The sequence below is a fragment of the Peromyscus leucopus genome, chromosome 5 (assembly GCF_004664715.2).
Source record: "Peromyscus leucopus breed LL Stock chromosome 5, UCI_PerLeu_2.1, whole genome shotgun sequence".
Classification (NCBI taxonomy): domain Eukaryota; kingdom Metazoa; phylum Chordata; class Mammalia; order Rodentia; family Cricetidae; genus Peromyscus; species Peromyscus leucopus.
The window spans coordinates 76,090,266-76,108,845 of NC_051067.1; the positions used below are offsets into that span (position 1 = coordinate 76,090,266).

An 18,580-nucleotide genomic window follows, 5' to 3' on the forward strand; every position below is an offset into this window, starting at 1 on the left:
CTTTTATTCTTTCTTCCCCATCTTATATACCCTTTCAGGAGGAACAAACAAAATTGTTTACCAGGCACCCAGGGTCAAGGAATGGTCAGCATGCCCCAGGAAGCCACAGCTGCCAAACCACGAGATATACCAAACGGCAAAACATCCGCAGAACAGCCTGACCTCAGCGCACTCAGAACAGGGGAGGTGGGGGCAATCTTAGAGGGGTCAGAGCCATTCTGATCTCAACAGTAAAGGAGGTTCTAGAATTCCTATTGGAGTACCGAATAGAGATGTGTCCAGAGTGGAGACATTACCCCTGGAGGGTAATCCAAGGGACCTCGTGTGCACTGGGATGTATGGATTGAGATGTTTGTGATCACCCACTGTACAAACATATTTGAAGCACCTACTTACTGTATGAGGGTGAATTCATAATTCTGAGGGCAGACAGGACTTCTAGGCGATGGACTTGGATTCCTCTCCAGGTATCAGTGTCCCCCTAGAGGTCTTTTGGATGGGGACCTGGGACTCTACAGGTGACGTCCTTCCTGGTCTCCTCCAGGTATGCATACTTCTACCCTGATTGTGAAGAGGATGAAGAAGTTATGGAGTAAGTGGGCTTTGCAGCAAGAGAAAGGCCTTGGCTCTCCAGAGTCGGGTCATTTGGGTTCTAAGGGTCAGGGATGACTGATGCTTGGGTCTCACACTCCTGCTTTCTACCATACTGATGTCAGAGTATTTCCTGGAGAGTGAGAAGAATTGCATGGGCAGGGTCCTTGCTAGTGGGAATATGGAGGATCCTGTGACCTCTGGTGCCCCAGTGAGACTCTACCGTGATCTCAACCCATGTCATCCAGGCCTGGTCAGCTGTGCTCAGTTACAGCCTGAGAAAGGGGTGTGTGGAGCTCCCTGCTCACATGGACCTCACAGCCCTGCTTACTGTGCTCATTTGCATAAGGGCTGGAGATCTTCTACCTTGCAGTCTCACATGCACGGGGAGCCTTGAGAGGGGCGGCAAAGGAGAGTCCAGGCCACTGACTGTGCTGTCTGTCTCCTAACCCAGCACCATCTCCACCTTCCTGGATATACGGATTGAGAAGTTCCCTGAGGATTTTTGCCAGGCATCAGACCTGTCCATTCTGAAACAAGTGAAGAACTACTTGATTGTCAACATTCCCCATTCAGATGTTCTCAACCGTTTCAATGAACTCCTGACCCAGCTGCAGACAGAGGTGGCCAGTGACTCAGAGGCCAGCACTGAGGAAGCCTCAGGTAGGTGCTTGACACCCTGTCAGGAGGTTCAGTACCTGGAGAGCTGGGGGAATCCTTGAGAGGCTCCTCTTTGCAGGAGCTGTTACTGGACTCTAGGCTGGGCACATGTCCTTTTATAGAATATGGTCTGGGATTCCAGGCCAACATGGCCTCTTCTGTATTTGGAAAGGCTGAGAAGGAGGTCTCATCCTGGGCATGTTGTCTCCTCCTGCGCTCCACTCCTCTTCCCCTTCTAGATATGCCTGCATCAGCAGCACATCCGTAGATCTGGGGAGCCGCACATGCACAGATCTGGAGCTTGAGGTCTGTTAACCAACAACGAAGACAGCTACACCAGAGCTGGAGACCACAACAACCAGCAGAAGTTTCTGTGACTCCTGTGAGATGTGGCAGCAGCAGTTGGGTCACCACGCGGGTTAGCAGCTATGGATACTGAGTGTCAGCATGTCAGCAGATGCTGCAGCTTTTGCACATCTGACTTTGCTGCAGTGCGTCTACCTCCCCAGGGAACGGCCCTGCCACCCGTTTCCCTTCTGCTGAACCATCAGCACGTGCTCTGCAGACAGCACCAGTTCTGTGTTCCCCACAGAATCCCTCCCGGATTTGAACCCCCAGCCTTCTCAGCCCCACAGCCAGCCTCCCCATCCCGAGTAACTGTTTTTATTGTTCTAGTTATTTTCGATATTGTATTAGTTTAAGCATTGGTTTTAATAAATTGTTCGTTTGTTTTTCATTGTCTAAGTTGTGGTTGTGATGTCCCCTCAGCATGCTTGTACAGGGCCTAGCAGTTTCCCTAAGCAGACCACACTGGTTCCGTGAGGGGCGACATAGAGACAGACCATCCTGGAGAAAGGGAGGCAAAGCCACTGCCTTGACAGAGACCAGGTGAATGCCTGAGAGAGGTGCTGGAACTACAGATAGTTGTGGCTGGCTGCCATTTGCTGGGGTCCTGAGAGCTAGGTCATGCATTTAGAGGTCAGGCTGACCAGGTGTCCTTCAAAGGGTTTCTGCTTTAGTTTCAGGCTCCTGTAGCTGGGTAGCAGCACTATTTCAGGGTCTGATGAGGACAAATTGCATTGTCACCAGGTCCCTGCTTCCCATGTGCACAAGGCTAGGCACACACCATTTCCCATATTAAAGACACAATGTGAAGGGAGGAGTGGCCATAGATTTCAGGGGTGTTGGATGCTATGGACAATGTTTAAACCATGCAGATTTTCTTGAAGTAATCCTTAGTTTTTCTTCAATGTTGGGACAGTCTATGAGTAACAATGTCATGGTTTTATTTATATTTCCTCCCGTGTTTATGAAGGTGGCCTGGAAACAATCCAAGTGCCACTCACCATGCTTCTGTCGCTCTCCTCACGACAATTCCATTGATGACTCCCAACTGTTGTCCCACATATGTGACCTGGGGCAGCTAAGGTGCTCATCTCCCCAGTGAAGGCAATCAGGGTGTGCAGGACTCAGAGGGGTCACAGACCTGCTCATGAGAGCTTCTGAGGGATGAAGGGAACCCACCCATCAGTCACCATGACATTTTTCATGGGAAAAGATCACACAAGTCTTAGTTCTCTAGAGGCAAATGTCCAGACATCAGAGACTCCACATCATAGCTTGGGAGTTGAGATTCAGCGAGGTGTATGTAGTGTGAGATGGAATGTGTGTATGGGGGGGGCAGGTTGTGCAGGAAGTCTGCTGAGAGATCCCCATCCTGCTTGGGCCAGATCAGGCTTCCTGGTGAAAATGGAGTCAGAGTGTGCCGCCAGTCCAACAGAACAGGGGCAGTGGACTGTCTTTGACAAGATCGTACAGGTAATTGAAGATGGTGAAATATTTGTGGAAATTTAGAGATTTACTTCTAGCCCTATAAAGAGCTAGATTAGAGGCCAAGGTCTGTAATTTGGGGTTGTTTTCAGCACCCTCAGAGGACTGCTCTGTTGTCTTGCATCCCCTGACTTGCTCAGCCTGCTTTCTTTTTTCTTTTTTTTTTCAATGCAAAACACATAGGGGTTTATTGATAACAAGCAAGACCGGGCTTGGTCCACGTTCAACATCCAACACAGTGGGTGGAGGAGAACAGCCCTGAGCTCTCAGGGTGAGGGTTTTTTTAAAATTAATTAATTTTTTTTTTTTTTTTTTTTGGTTTTTTCGAGACAGGGTTTCTCTGTGTAGCTTTGCGCCTTTCCTGTAGCTCACTTGGTAGCCCAGGCTGGCCTCGAACTCACAGAGATCCGCCTGGCTCTGCCTCCCGAGTGCTGGGATTAAAGGCGTGTGCCACCACCGCCCGGCAATTAATTTATTTTTTAAATTACACTCATGATATTAATCACATTTGTGGTATTCATAGATTACATTCGCAGTATTTATTCAATCATATATATTTAATTTTAAATGTCGAATGTCAGTTCTTGAAAGGGGTAGGAGGTCTTAAATACAGGCTTACAGCACAATGGGAGGACCCCGGAGGGCAGAAGTTCGTTACTGATGTTTTACAATCTTGCATCTAAGCTGTCAACGCCCATTATTCAGGATACACAGACAAGGAACTTCCCTTAGGCATTCAGGAGGGTGGAACCTGGCAGGGAATTAGCATTGGGAGGATATCAAGGTCAAGGTCCTCAAGCAAGGTAACAGTTACCCAAAATGGGGGCCAGGGCCCTGCAGGTCCCCCTTTTATTAAAATATGAGCTTCTGACTTGGGTTGCGTGGGACGTCAGCAGGTCACCTTACCCGTCATGGAGACGCCTGCCCAGGCCACACAGGCGCTCTGTCTTAGGTTGGTGAGTGCCCCCAGGCATTACCCATCTCTGAACACTCATTGTCATACCGGCTCAATCGTGTGTGAACTGCATGGTTAATTGCTGCCAAAGATCTCAAAGTGGCACTGGGCTTGCAATCTGTGTGTTCGATACAGTAAAGACCAACAGAGGTCCTATCTCACCCATAGCCAGTAGGCTAAAGGCAACTGAGCCATTCCCTTCCTTATCGAGCCATACTGTACGTTGGAGTCCTTGTAAGATAGTATCCCAAAAGCAACTGGAACTTGAGTTTATAAATTTATAATTTTGAAAGCCAATCGAGATGTATATAACTACTGAATTAAATTTATCATGCCCAATAGAATGAAAGATTAACTAACTGGAGTAGCTACTTTTGTTGCCAGGGTCTCTACTGTGCTAGCTGTAGTAAGCAATTATAAAATGGTAATCCCAGAAATAGTAGCAGCGGTGTGCGCCATTGTTATAACAGCATCAGTGGCAGCAGCAATGTCAAATTCTCTTCTGGATTGTGTGGAAATCCACTGGCATGGATACTACTCTAGGAACACGAACCGCCAAGGCCCGTTTTTCTTGATCCCAGCATGACTTTGGCTGGCAGCTCTTCTGGAGAATCCAATCTCATGGCTACAGTTCCTAGGCTTACATTAATGCTTGCCAAAGCTGGCCATATTGGGCCCTCAATCTCCATTGGCATCAGAAGGGTAGATTTTTTTCATGATGACCCATTAGGTCTCTGTCATGTTGGGCTTCAGCAGCATCCACAGAGCATGTTCAGTGCTCAGGAATCCAAAGAGAAACCTCATTGTCCTGAGGAAAGACATAAACCAAACTCTGGGGCCACACCAACACTAGATTGGATCTCCTCCACGTGTTAGTAGAAAGATCCTTCCATCATTCCAGAGGGTTATTTGCAACAGGAGCCCTCCAGTGCTTATCTGCATCAGATCCTCCAGCAGATCCACCAAGAAACTCCAGCATAATCCACCGATAAAAAAATTTAAAATATATAAAACAAGGGAAAGAATAGAATGTGGGGAGGAATAATGAGTCCCTAGTTCTCCCTTTTTTTAACTTTAGTAAAATGTTTGTTTGTTTAATATTTCAAATTTTTCTATTTTTATTTATTTCTATTGTTTAAAATTAATTAATTATTTTCATATTATCATCTTGATAGAGTATGTATTCTTACCTTAATAGTGAGATGTTTCATTGAGGCTTGCTCAGTAATTGAGTTAAACCGAAATTTATTATAAGCCACAGTCATCCTAGGGACCTCCATGCTATATATATAGCCTCTCTCTCTCTCTCTCTCTCTCTCTCTCTCTCTCTCTCTCTCTCTCTCTCTCTCTCTCTCTCTCTCTGTATATATATATGGTTCTGTGGGTTGTAGTCTGATTGTTCTTTATTTTATATCTAGAATCCACTTATGAGTGAGTACATACCATGACTGTCTTTCTGGGTTTGGGTTACCTCACTCAGGATGATTTTTTCTAGTTCCATCGATTTGCCTGCAAATTTCATGCTTTCACTGTTTTTCTCTGCTGAGTAGTACTCCATTGTGTATATGTACCACATTTTTTCCATCCATTCTTCCGTTGACGGGCATCTAGGTTGTTTCCAGGTTCTGGTTATTACAAATAGTGCTGCTATGAACATAGCTGAGTATGTATCTTTATGGTATGAATCAACATTCCTTGGGTATATGCCCAAGAGTGGGATGGCTGGATCTTGAGGTAGTTTGATTCCTAATTTTCTGAGAAACCGTCATATTGATTTCCACAGTGGTTGTACAAGTTTACATTCCCACCAACAGTGGAGGAGTGTTCTCTTTGCTCCACGTCCTCTCCAACATTGACTATCATTGGTGTTTTTGATCGTAGCCATTCTGACAGGTGTAAGGTGGTATCTCAGAGTCATTTTGATTTGCATTTCTCTGATGATTAAGGATGTTGAGCATTTCTTTAAATGTCTTTCAGCCATTTGTATTCTTGTTTTGTAAATTCTCTGTTTAGCTCTTTAGCTCATTTTTATTTGGATTGTTCAGTATTTTGATGTCTAGTTTCTTGAGTTCTTTATATACTGTGGAGATCAATCCTCTGTCAGATGTGGGGTTGGTGAAGATCTTTTCCCATTCTGTTGGCTGTCTTTTTGTCTTATTGACTGTGTCTTTTGCCCTGCAAAAGCTTCTCAGTTTTGAGAGGTCCCATTTATTGTTGTGCTCCTGGTCTGTGCTGTTGGTGTTATATTTAGGAAATGGTCTCTGGTGCCAATGCGTTCAAGAGTACTTCCAACTTTCTTTTCTATTAAGTTTAGTGTAACTGGATTTATGTTCAGGTCTTTGATCCATTTGGACTTGAGTTTTGTGCATGGTGACAGATATGGATCTATTTGTAGTCTTTTACATATTGAGATCCAGTTATGCCAGCACCATTTGTTGAAGATACTTTCTTTTTTCCATTGTATAGTTTTGGCTCCTTTGTCAAAAACCAGGTGTTCATATGTGCATGGATTAATGTCAGGGTCTTCAATTGGTGGTGTTCTCTCTCAAACTGAAAGCTTTCTTGGGAAAAACTTAATCTCTCTCTAAAAAAAGTAAAAGCCTTTCAGAACTTTCTCTCTCAGATTCTCTTTCTGTAAAGGTAAAAATAAGAATCACCTGGAGATATTAGTATGGGAAATCACCTGTGATTCGCTATAGGAAAAAACAACAATCCTCTTGGAACAGGGCAAAACTTCTCTGCTAAGTTCTGTCTTTCTTTCAAGCCGGGAAAAGAGCAGTTACTTTGGACCTTAGCCAGAAATCCCTCTGCAGCTAGAGCCTAGCCATAGACACAGGAAAGTCAGGCAGAGGAAGCAGTAAAGCCCAGCTGCGCCTGCAACTGTGATGCGGTGTCAGGGACTCTGTCTGAGGGAAGATCCAAGCCAGGACAGGATGGAGAAGGGACAGATTTCTCCTGGAGAGGTGTAGGACCTGGGGAAAGTTGCTAGAGTCTGAGGCAGATTCAGGGAGAGAAGCCCCTACCTCCAGAAGCAGTGAGCGGAGGAACAGAGCTGCAGTCTAAGACATCTGAACCTCTGCATCTGAGGAGGAAGGAACAAGCAGGTTGAGATAAAGATCTATGAGGGAAAGTCTCTCTGAAGGAGCTGTAGGAAAGCTTTGAGTGCTTTCATTCCTTTTCACTGACTGGCTGGGGCAGATGAGCAAGCATCGAGGGAATTTTGGTATCAGGAGTGCCTGCCTCACTGTGTGCTCATGACTCTGATCTGGGGCTGGTACCAGATGAAAGAAAAACACCTATTAAGGCCAGCTCGGGGAGAACAGAAATCTTTTGACTCAATAAATCTCCTGAAGTAAAGAAAAAAGCTTTTTTGCTCTTGATTTTCAATACAAAAGCAAATCCAGTAAAAGGAGCCAGAAGTTGGCTCTCAGATGCAAAAGGAATTATGGGAAATGGAGTCTAAAAGGTATCTCATAACAGCAGGCCAATACAGAGAAAGGCTTTCTGGGAAATGTAGATTGGCAGCTAAAAATGGCAATATTGCCCAGAAACTGTTTTTTCAGCTCAAAATGAATTTCCTTTCCTAAGCATTGCTAGAAAGCTTAGATTTACTTCCCAAAAAAGCTGAGAGCAAACACACAGCTTGCCTCACAGGAGAGAATTAAAACAAAAAAACTTATGAGATTGAGTTGTGTTTAAGATTCATGAGTAACATTGATATCATTAAAAACTGCTCAAGGTAAACTTAAAAAACAGCTTTTAAAAAATTAAGAAGGAGGAAAAGTGAGAGTTTGCTGAGTGTCAGCTCCAGTGAAAACCTGAAAGGATATGGAACTTTCCGCTGTGATGCTTCTGGCTGTACAGGCTCCTTTGAGAAAGTGCCTGATATTGCCTGATAGCTTCACAGAATGTTTTTTATGGTAGCTGGATGACAAAGCTACTTATAAGGGCAGTGGAGTCACTTAGAAATATATTATACCCCTTAAAAGGTTTTTCTTCTCATTCTCTTTTCTTCCTTTTTGGGTTTGATAAGTTTATTCTTATTTCTATTTCCTAAATGAAGTTTGTAGAAAGTTATTCTCTGTCTTGTTGGAAGATGTTAAATCTCTTCTAGGTGTCAAGAAAGCTCTTTTAGTTGTTTGCTAAGTTAGATATTTGCTAATGGTAGCCCTGTAGAGAATTTGCTAAGAGATTCTTCCTAGTGTAAGCTAGTTCTGTTAAGAGTAAAAAGTATCTTTGCTAAGGTAGTCCTATAGAGTTTCCTTAAGAATATAAACTTGTAAGAAGTATAAGTAAGTATATGTTGAATGTGAGTTTATGCAAAGTGTAAATGTTGGATGTGAGTCTAAATGCTTACTGTGAATACATGTAGTAAAAGGCCATGCTAGTTGTAAATGTAAGTTTAAATAAGACGTGTAAATAAAGTAAATCACAGAAATGTAGATTTACGTATTAAGGTGGATTAAGCTTTAGGCATAAAGATATTGTGTAGGCTTAAGAAAGACTTAGGTATAATAAGGTAGGATATAGGCTTTAGGTCTAGGGACATGGTGAGGGTTAAATAGAGGATTATGTGGTGGAGGTTTAATAAAAAAACTAATTTACAGTACAGTAGGTTTTTCCCAGCCTGGGATGCAGAAACAGCATCCATAGCAGACTGCAAACATGGCAGTTCGAGAAGCAGCCAACAACTGCAAGAAGCAGCTTCAGAAAGCAGCAGCAGAGCATGGTCTGCTGCTCCGGCCAGGCATCTGTGGCTGAGACCCGTGGAGCTGTGGGGATACTTTATGTGTGCTGAAGTGTGATACTTTATTTGTATGTTAATAAATAAAGTTTGCCTGGGGATCAGAGGTCATAGCCAGCCATAAACAGAAGTCAGGTGGTGGTAGCACACGCCCTTAATCTGCTGCAGTTTAAAGCAAGTTACACAATAAGACAGATTCAGATGGAACAAGACTTTAAATGGTTTACAATGTGTGTAAAAATGTACGTAGGCTTGCAAGAGAAAAGGAATATAGACAGTTATATTAAACAAACACAAAGTTTAAAAAAATAAAGTCTTTAAAGAGAAAGTAAAAGTAATATAAAAATAAGTCACATAAAGATGGATTTCACACAGAGAATCTGGATTGTGCTGCTTTTGATACTTTTAACTGTAGAGAGACATTTGATTGTAAAGGCAGTTGAATTAAACCAATATGTATATTTTAAAGGTATCTTGACTTCAAAATTTGGATCTAAAGATATGTTGCTTCAGAAAGGAGGCTCTGCTTTTGTTTCCACAGAAAGCAAGAGGCTATGGATTTGTTCCAGATTAAGATACATCAAGTTTGACCAGTCAAGACCCCCTGAAAGGTCTCCGATAACACCATGGCCCAGATGATCCAACATCCAGAATGGTTTCAAGGCAACTGGCTCAGACAATATAGCCACAGACTACTCCATAATCCTAAAATTGGGAAAGAAACTGTTCTTGCCTGGACTATTTGATCGGCTGGACATGCAGGACCCATAGGTGACCACTGAACTTGCTTGGCAAAATGGTCCTTCAGGTTCCTGCTTCTCAGAGAAAACTGCCAGACATTCTACAGAACACAGAGAGAAGTGACTGAGAGACTCTAGACCTATGGGCTGAAGACAGATGCCCCAACTTTACAGAAGAACTTTGGATGACTGTCCAGGCTGCCAGGTGTCTCTGTCTACTCTTGCAAGACTCCTAAAAGTTGCTTTCATCCTTCTCTCATTTCTCAGGTAATATTATATCTTTCTGAGGTCTTTGATGTAGTTGAAGACTAGATAGTTATAATTTTCCTTAGTTATGAGAAAAAATTAGATAAGAAACCTTAGACTAACAAATATAGAATAGATAGGATATCTTTTTAATTTTGCCAAATACAAATAGACTAGATATTATAAATAGACTAGATATTGTAACTGTAATTCTTGCTTGATAATTTTTTGTTATATGTAATTTTACTATGTTAAAGTTAAACCTTCCTTTTTGAAAAAAAAGAAAAGGGGAAGTGCTGTGGGATGTTCTGTATGCTGTGAAAATGTGCTCTGATTGATTGATAAATAAAGTGCTGATTGGCCAGTAGCCAGGCAAGAAGCATAGGTGGGACAAAGAGGAGAATTTTGGGAAGTGGAAGGCTGAGGATGAGACGCTGCCAGCTGCTGCCATGAGTAGCAACATGTAAGATATTGGTAAGCCATGTGGCAAGGTATACATGAATAGAAATAGGTTAATTTAAGATATAAGAATTAGATAGCAAGAAACCTGCCATGGCCATACAGTTTATAAGTAATATAAGTCTCTGTGTGTTTACTTGGGTCTGAGGGCCATGGGATCCAGGCAGGAACAGGATAACTTCAGCTATAGGCACACGCCTTTAATCCCAGTACCAACCATAGAGACCTGGAGGTCTGTATAGACAGGCAGTAATGAGGAAGTGATGTGGCTGGGCTTAGAGCCAATGAGAAGGCAGAACAGGAAGGCAATAAAGACACAGGTTAACAGGAAGAGCCTCTCTTGGGAAGCTATGGTGACATAGTGAGCTAAGGTTAGTTGGTGGCTCTTGCTCTGATCTCTACAGCTTGCATCCGTGTGTTTCTTATTTAATAAGACTGATTAGAAATTTGTCTATAGTGGAGCATCATAGCTTCCAGAGCAGCAGATGCCAAGAGCCAGCAAAAGCAGAGCCAGCATTAGCTGCAAGGTTCTGCATGCTTTCTGACATGAAAGAACCATGGTGGGAGGATGCAGCCAGCCAGCCAGAGAGATATAGCCAGAAACTACACCCAGCCTTGACAAGCCCAGCCGAGATGGCATGCCAAGAGAAGGGCGAATGGCAAGCAGTAGTGTGCAGCAAAGACTTTGGACTTCAGCTGCTGGAGCAGGTCTGTCTCCCAGAGCTGTAGCCCCTGGTGACTGGAGCCCAAGATACCACAGGAGAGGTGGAGAGCCAAGAAGGTGGCTCAGGGGAGGTGCAGTGGCAGAGGCCGAGAGCGAAAGTTTCAGAGAGGTTTGCTTGAACTGAAAAAAAAAAAAACGTTTTGGTTATGGGACTCCTCATATTTGGAGCTATTTGCTATACAAAGACTTAAGGGCAGCTATTTCAAGCACTCAGAGGAACTCTTAGACCTGCTACCAGAATTTATTCTTTTGAACTTTTCAGACTTAAATGAAATGGACAGTAGTGATTTCATTGCAATGGGACTTATGCATATAGGCTCTGTCAACATTGATAATTTATGGAACTGTTTATGTAAAAATGGAACTGCTTAAAAATGGAACTGTTTAAATAGAGAAGTTTGGGTTTTTTCTAACTAAGCTGATGTGTTCCAATCCAGCCGATGTGAATACTCCCTGTCTCTTCCGCTGGATCAGCAATTCAGATGCTTCTGATGAGTGCCCCATTGCCTGAATTCCCTCCTTGCCTTTGACTAACATTTCAGACTTCGAGGGTCCTGACAACAACATCCTAGTTTCAGTGGGAAATAATTGCAGAAGAGAGTACATCTCTATGGCCACCGCCATCGAGAAACCCATGGCTTGGGCTCCCCCTGCTGGAGTCCTTCATTTTTCTGCTCCCTGCTTCTGTGCCTGCTGGCATCTCATGCTTTCGCTCAAACTGTCTCATTCTTATCTTGTCCCTGTTTCCCGGTTTTCTTCTGCAGCCACTGCTCCCACGCCGCAGCCCAGGGGAGTTCCTCTCTCCCACTCAGCTGCCCTGCTCTTCTGCTTCCCAGTCTTCTCTATAGCACTGCCTCCAAGCTCCAGTGAATTAACCGTAAAGGTTTCTGGGAAAAAATTTTGTCCGTCTTTCTTTTAAAAAGTCTATTTCCTATGTGCAGATGGAAATGTGTGACTGATGTGGCCACGTTTATCCTTTAGTTTATATGTACCATATTTGTTCTATATGTCTTTAAAAATACACGTGACCACGTGGTCAGGCGCCATTTAAAATAAGGTTAAAGACAGACAGGTCATATGGCCTCACCACCATCTTTACTAAGGGCAGTGGGAAGCCACATCCTGTCTGTGGCTCAAGCATGGGTGGGGAGTCTGGGACCTTGTCCTTGGCTTGCCCCTTCCTGGGCAGGAGGGAGGGGGAGGATGGCGGTACCAGGCCTGCAGTTCCCTGTGGGTGGGGCAGCATGCTCCTGTGGCCCCAGAACCTTGTTTTATGACTGTTTGGGTCACAAGGACCTGCTCCCATGCAGGTGGGTGGGGCTGGCTCAAAATTGATCTCTGAGCTATGATTACTAGATTCAGGTTAGCACAAGTTCAAATGTGTTTTAGATATAGATAATGTTAAAATTGTTTTATGCTGTTCTTCTTTATTGAAACACTGGGTCTAGGGTTGGATTATGGCTTTTCCTTCACAAGACCCAGGTGGACCTTAACAATTTTGCCAGATGATAGCCTCCAGAAGCACCAGCCACAGTAAAATGGAACAGGCTGAGATCTAGAAGTCAGGCTATGGATATGCCGCCAAGGATGGGATCAAAGGAATGATCCAAGAGGATTATGAAAAAAATCCCAGATAAAAAACTTTACATTTATTATTTACACTAGATTTCAGTTATGTAAGTGCTTCAGATTACTTTCCCCTTCTATATATTAAGATTTTAAAATTTCAAATTTTAACATTAGTAGAATTCTGATACTGTAGGGGTCATAAGCTCAGGATTTTAGATTTTCCTCAGTTGTCTTCTAAATATAAACTTAAACTTCTTATCAGGCCAAAGACAGCTCTGTCCAATCTGTACCTGCCTCTCTCTCAACAAAAATTGTACATATCTTTTAACCAAAATCTGTAATTTTGCTAGTACTCAAATGTATAAGCCTCAATACCCATTGTCTGCTTTTCTATGATATGGATTTCAGTGCTGATTGGTAATACTAATATATGTAAAACATTATGTCCTTTTATAAAATAAGAATTCATGTAAGTCTCAGAGGACCAAAAGAAGCCACTGGATCCATGTCACAGAGGTCAGAGGGGCTCCAGATGGGTACAGCAGTATAGCTTGAGTTTTCTCATTCCCCCTTCCCCGATTACTGAGGCTGTGGGCATAAAGGCTCCAAATAAGTTCATAAATATATTTTTAAACCAAACATTTATTTATTATGCATACAGTATTCTGCCTGCATGTATGCCTGCAGGCCAGAAGAGGGCACCAGGTCTCATAGATGGTTGAGCCACCATGTGGGTGTTTGGAATTGAACTCAGGTCCTCTGGAAGAACAGCCAGTGGTCTTAACCTCTGAGCCATCTCTCCAGGCTGCCCAAGTTCATAAATATTAACTTTTGTCTCTAGTCTATCTGCCTCAGCAGGTTTCTACTTGGCTGGCAGACACATCCAAGCATCAATTGCTAACTGCAATCTGTTCTAAACGACCATGAGCTCTAGGCTTGCTGAAGGTTGATATGATGTGGACTAGTCCAACCAAACATAATTGTTCCTTGTCTCTACAGCTGGGTCAGATGACCACACGCTTCTCATTGCCTGGGTTCCCTCCTTACCTGTGACTGGCCTTTCAGCCTCCTGGGCTCTGACCATTTGTATTCTAAGCAGCCACAGAAGAGCATCATCTCTGCCCCCCAGAAACAGGTTAAAGGGTTAAGTCAAAGAAAACTCTCTGGTGTAGGGAAGAAAATTTCTACCTATAATGCCCATTGATATCCTAAACAATTGGACCCAGAGTTGTCAATTAATAGATTTATTAACTAAAATGGTTTTGCAATAAGATACTTGACCTTCAGCCAGGTGGTGGTGGCACACGAGGCAGAGCCAGGTGGATCTCTGTGAGTTCGAGGCCAGCCTGGTCTACAGAGCGAGATCCAGGACAGGCACCAAAACTACATAGGGAAACTCTGTCTTGAAAAACCAAACAACAACAACAACAACAACAACAACAACAACAACAAACCTTGATATTCTTTATTCAAAACAAAAGAGGTATTATATGACCTTAAAAATTATTATTTCTATATAAATCATTCAGGATTATAATCTGGCTGTACTCAAAGATCAGAACTACAGGGCCTTAAAAAAATAACAGTACAAGAATATATGTCTAGCCTCCTTATCTTTGCTACCATTAGTAAGCTGTAACTGATTGGGAGTTGTGTATGTCCAGATTTGACTTATACATGTTCTTGGAGTTAATTTAGATATACCTAATAGATTTGGCTCCCTTGGTCCTCAAGCAACTTTAGAGATCTGAGAATATGGCATTTAATATAAAGGCTTTTTATGATAGAGACATGTCAGCTCCTGGCAGCATTCTGTATTTTCTCCCAGAAGATGGATAGCCACAGAAAACTTCCACTTAAAAGCTTATGGCAAGTCTGGCCACACAGCAAAAAGCTGAGATCCTGTCCAGACTGTGAATAAGTGAAACAACAGAGGATCAATTGCTCCATGCTGCAAAGTCAAGGTGAGTCAGTCTCCCCAAATTCCTACTGCATACACACACAAAATCTGTCAGATGTTCTGGGCTTAGCAGCTGAACAAATGCTGCCTTTGGGGCTTCTTCTCCACGCCCCCCCCAACAACCACAGAGAAACCTGGGATAGCTGTTCTGGGTGGCTGGAAAGCTGTCTCACTTTTTCTTAAATTTATCCTTCCCAGATCTGCTGGTGTTTGATGACTAGGGTATCAGTTTAACAGCCCCAATCCCAAGACAATAAGCACCTTGATAGCTCATTGATATGTTTCTTGTTAATGATACAAACAGGTATGCCTCATTCACAGACTTCATGATATAGGATAGACTAGTTTCAGATATAACTCCAGAGGTTCAAAGTTTTAATATTGATAAATGCAGTTTTGATAAACTAATACAGCATTGACTACAAACAGTTCTTAAGAGTCCTTAAATTTCTATGAATTTTTAACCCTTTTGCTATGACACTAAGATATAAATCTGTTTCAGCAGTCTGGTAGATACCTGCAGCCTCCTGGAAAAGTTCTGATACTATATCAAGAAATCTGGTCTGATGAAAACTAAGTCTCCAGAGCCCATTCTGACCCACTGACTTTTGAGCATATTTTACAGTTTTACTCCTCCTGCTTGGGCCAAGGCCAGTCTACAGAGTGTCCTCCAGATATGTCAGCCCCTGCACCAGCACTGAAGACACCAGCTGGGTGAATATACCCCCATCTTCTGATAAACAGCAGTTGTGATGGCTCAGGTACTCTTGAAGAACACATCATCCCTCAATTCACTGCTGGTACCACCTCTCCAGGCTCAAGTGGGCACCTACCCAGCAACCAGAACCTGGTTTTCCAAGATGTCCCAATAAAGGACATATTGGCTTTCATGTCTCACTCATTCACCCTTGCCTCTTCTGTACAACCAGGGCACCTCTCTGTCCCATTCTTTCTGGCAGTTATCACTTTTCCCATGGCTAGCCCTGCTCATGAAGCCCAGGATAACAATCTATTTTTCGCCTAGCAACCTGCCTTCTCAGCTGCCTCAAGGAACAGACCCCTGAGATCGCCATGCCTGAGATCTCCACAATGACAGCCAACAGAATGCTTCTTCACTCACACCTCCCACCATGCATGACCTGACTCCCAGCTTCCCTCTCCCACTTCACCCTAAAATCAGCAGGAAGCAGTCTTGAGAATTCAGCGTCCTTGTTCACCCACTTGCTATCCATAACTCACTTTACTATAATAATCAAAATGGAGGAATGCTGGCATTCTGGCTCACCCCTTGGGGACCCACCCTGTGTCCTGACGTAAAGCCTCCTTTGAGGAAACCTCCTCCTTCCTTCTTCCTCCAACCCTTCCCACGAGTGTACACATCTCTGCTTTCCCTCTTTCCCTCCCTTTCTCAATCTCTCCTCTCTCTCTCTCTCTCTCTCTCTCTCTCTCTCTCTCTCTCTCTCTCTCTCTCCTCTCTCTCTCTCTTATAATAAACTTCCATGTGGATGCCATGCCTTGGGTATGAGTGACTTTCTACTGTGCCATGCTGACCACCACTGTGTCTACATGGTGTGTCTCCTTCACTCCACGGGCACCTTGGCCCAACCCGCCAAGACTTCTTGCTCGAGGTATCATATTACACTTACATCATTGGTGTCTTAACTGAATAGTGACTCCTCTCTGGCTACTATTAAGCTGATGGTTATTAGATTCCAAAATAAGCCCCTTAGTCCATAGCAAGGATTTGAGATGGAGCCAAACTCAAGGGGGAGTGAAAGGTCTAAATTTCCGCCACTTCACAACCGGATCCAGGTTTCAGTATTTTAAGAGCAAATAAGTTTTTTTTCCAACAAAGGGCCAAGAGCCAACACTGTCCCTGACAGCAGAGAAGAGGAGAACAGCAGCTATGGGGCCTGAGCCAGCCCCCACAGTATCACAAGACAGTGATTAAAAAAGGACAGTTCCTGTATTCCCCTGAAACAGGCCCAGACTTGCCCCAGTATGCCCAAAGATGGAAAAACTAAAACCTCAGTCAATCAAAAATATATTAATGTAACTGCTGCTTATTTAACCAATCATGTTTTAGATGACCTAACTGTTCCTGAAATTCCCCTAGCTGTGCTTAAAGGGCCTGCATGTTCTGCTCAGGGTCGTCACCATTTTTTTTTTTAAACATTTATTTATTATGTATACAGTATTCTGCCTACATGCATGCTTGCAGGCCAGAAGAGGGCACCAGATCTCATTATGGATGGTTGTGAGCCACCATGTGGTTGCTGGGAATTGAACTCAGGACCTCTGGAAGAACAGCCACTGCTCTTAACCGCTGAGCCATCTCTCCAGCCCCTCGTCACCATTTTGTATGGATGAACGACCCCGACTGTGCTGGTAAATGAATGCTCCTTGCTCTTGCATACTATTGAGTCTAGGGTCTTCCTTCAGCCCTTTCTTGGGACCCTACACAACAAAAAAGAAAACTACAGAGCAATTTCGTTATGACCATTGATGTAAAAACTTTCAACAAAATACCTTCAAACTAAAATCAGGAGCACATTAAGATGATTATACTTGACAAATATCTCAGTTACTTTTCTGTTGCTGTGATGGAACACCACAAACAAGCCAACTTTCAGAATGAAAGATTTCTTTGGGGCTTACAGTTTCAGAGGGATAATCACCATCCCAGTGGGGATGTGTAGCAAGCACTAGACATGGTGGCAGGAAGAGCTGAGAGTTCACATCTGAACCATAAGCAGGAAGCAGAGAGAGCAAACCCCAAACGGCTCCATCTCTTTGAGCTCCCCAAACCCAACCCTTGTTGGAGTACACACTTCCTTCAGCAAGGCCACACTTATAAACCTCCCCAAACAGGGGTTTGAACTGAAGAGAACATGAAAGACATCTCATTCAAACCACAACCAAGAGGGTTTCATCCCAGAAAGGCAAGGTTGGTTTACATATGTAAGTCAAGAAGTTTAATGTCTGGAGGGATGGCTCAGTGGAGAAGGGTGCTGGAACTCTTCCGAGGATCTGGGTTTGATTCCCAGCACCCACATGGTGGCTCACAACTGTCTGTAATTCCATTTCTAGGGGATGTGGTGCCCTCTTCTGGCCTCCCCCAGCACCAAGTATACACATAGTACACAGACATATATGCAGACAAAACACCCACATACATAAAATTAAAATCTCAAAAACCAAACCAGCCAGGAGTGGTGCTGTACTCCTTTAATCTCAGCACTTGGGAGGTACAGGCAGGTAGATCTCTGTGAGTTCTCTGCAGCCTGGACTATATAGTGAGTTCCAAAGCAGCCAGGGCTATGTAGATAAACATTATCTCAAAAGAAAACAAATAAAGATATAGAGGCGGGAAGGAAGGAATACGGTAATTGTGCTGAAATGTGACTTTATTTGTATGTTCATAAAGTTGCCTGGGGATCAGAGCTAAGAGCAAGCCATTAAGCGGAAAGTCTGGTAGTGGTAGCACATGCCCTTAATCCGATCACATGTCAGGCAGAGTCTCTGTGTGTTCAAGGACACAGCCAAAGGTGACCTGAACCTTTAATCTCAGTACCAACTATAGAGACCTGGAGGTCTGTATAGACAGGCAGTGATGAGGAAGTCATGTGGTTGGGTTTACAGCCAATGAGAAGGCAGAACAGAAAGGCAATAAAAAGACAGGACACAGGAATAAGGTCTCTCTCTCTCAAGGGGAAGGATGGTAGCGAGTGGTAAGATAAGGTGATTTTAGCTCTTGGCTACTGCTGATCCCTGAGTTTTTAACTCTTTATTTGGCTCTATTTCTTATTTAAGGAGACTGTTTAGAATTACATCTACAAAGGAAGGGAAAAGGAAAGAAAGAGAAAAAGAAAAAGGAAAGATAAGACTCCATTTAAATAAACCTAAGGACAGGAATCACACCATTCAATAGATTGCTGAAAAGACATTTGATAAAGCTTAATATGCCTTCTTAAAGTCCTGGAGACTTTAGTAATAGATGGAACATTGTAGCATGAACCTTAAAAGTTCTTATTAAGCCGGGCGTTGGTGGCGTACGCCTTTAATCCCAGCACTCGGGGGGCAGAGGCAGGCGGATCTCTGT

General features: G+C 43.4%; 1 protein-coding gene across 1 annotated transcript; it reads left to right on the forward strand.

Moving 5' to 3' along the window:
* Positions 1-269: 269 nt before the first annotated feature.
* LOC119087956 (ral guanine nucleotide dissociation stimulator-like) lies at positions 270-1,987 on the forward strand. The gene is made up of 3 exons (XM_037205617.1): positions 270-592; positions 1,046-1,254; positions 1,491-1,987. Exons 1-3 carry the CDS (start codon positions 588-590, stop codon positions 1,517-1,519), a joined length of 243 nt encoding a protein of 80 aa, XP_037061512.1. The 5' UTR covers positions 270-587; the 3' UTR covers positions 1,520-1,987.
* Positions 1,988-18,580: the final 16,593 nt, after the last annotated feature.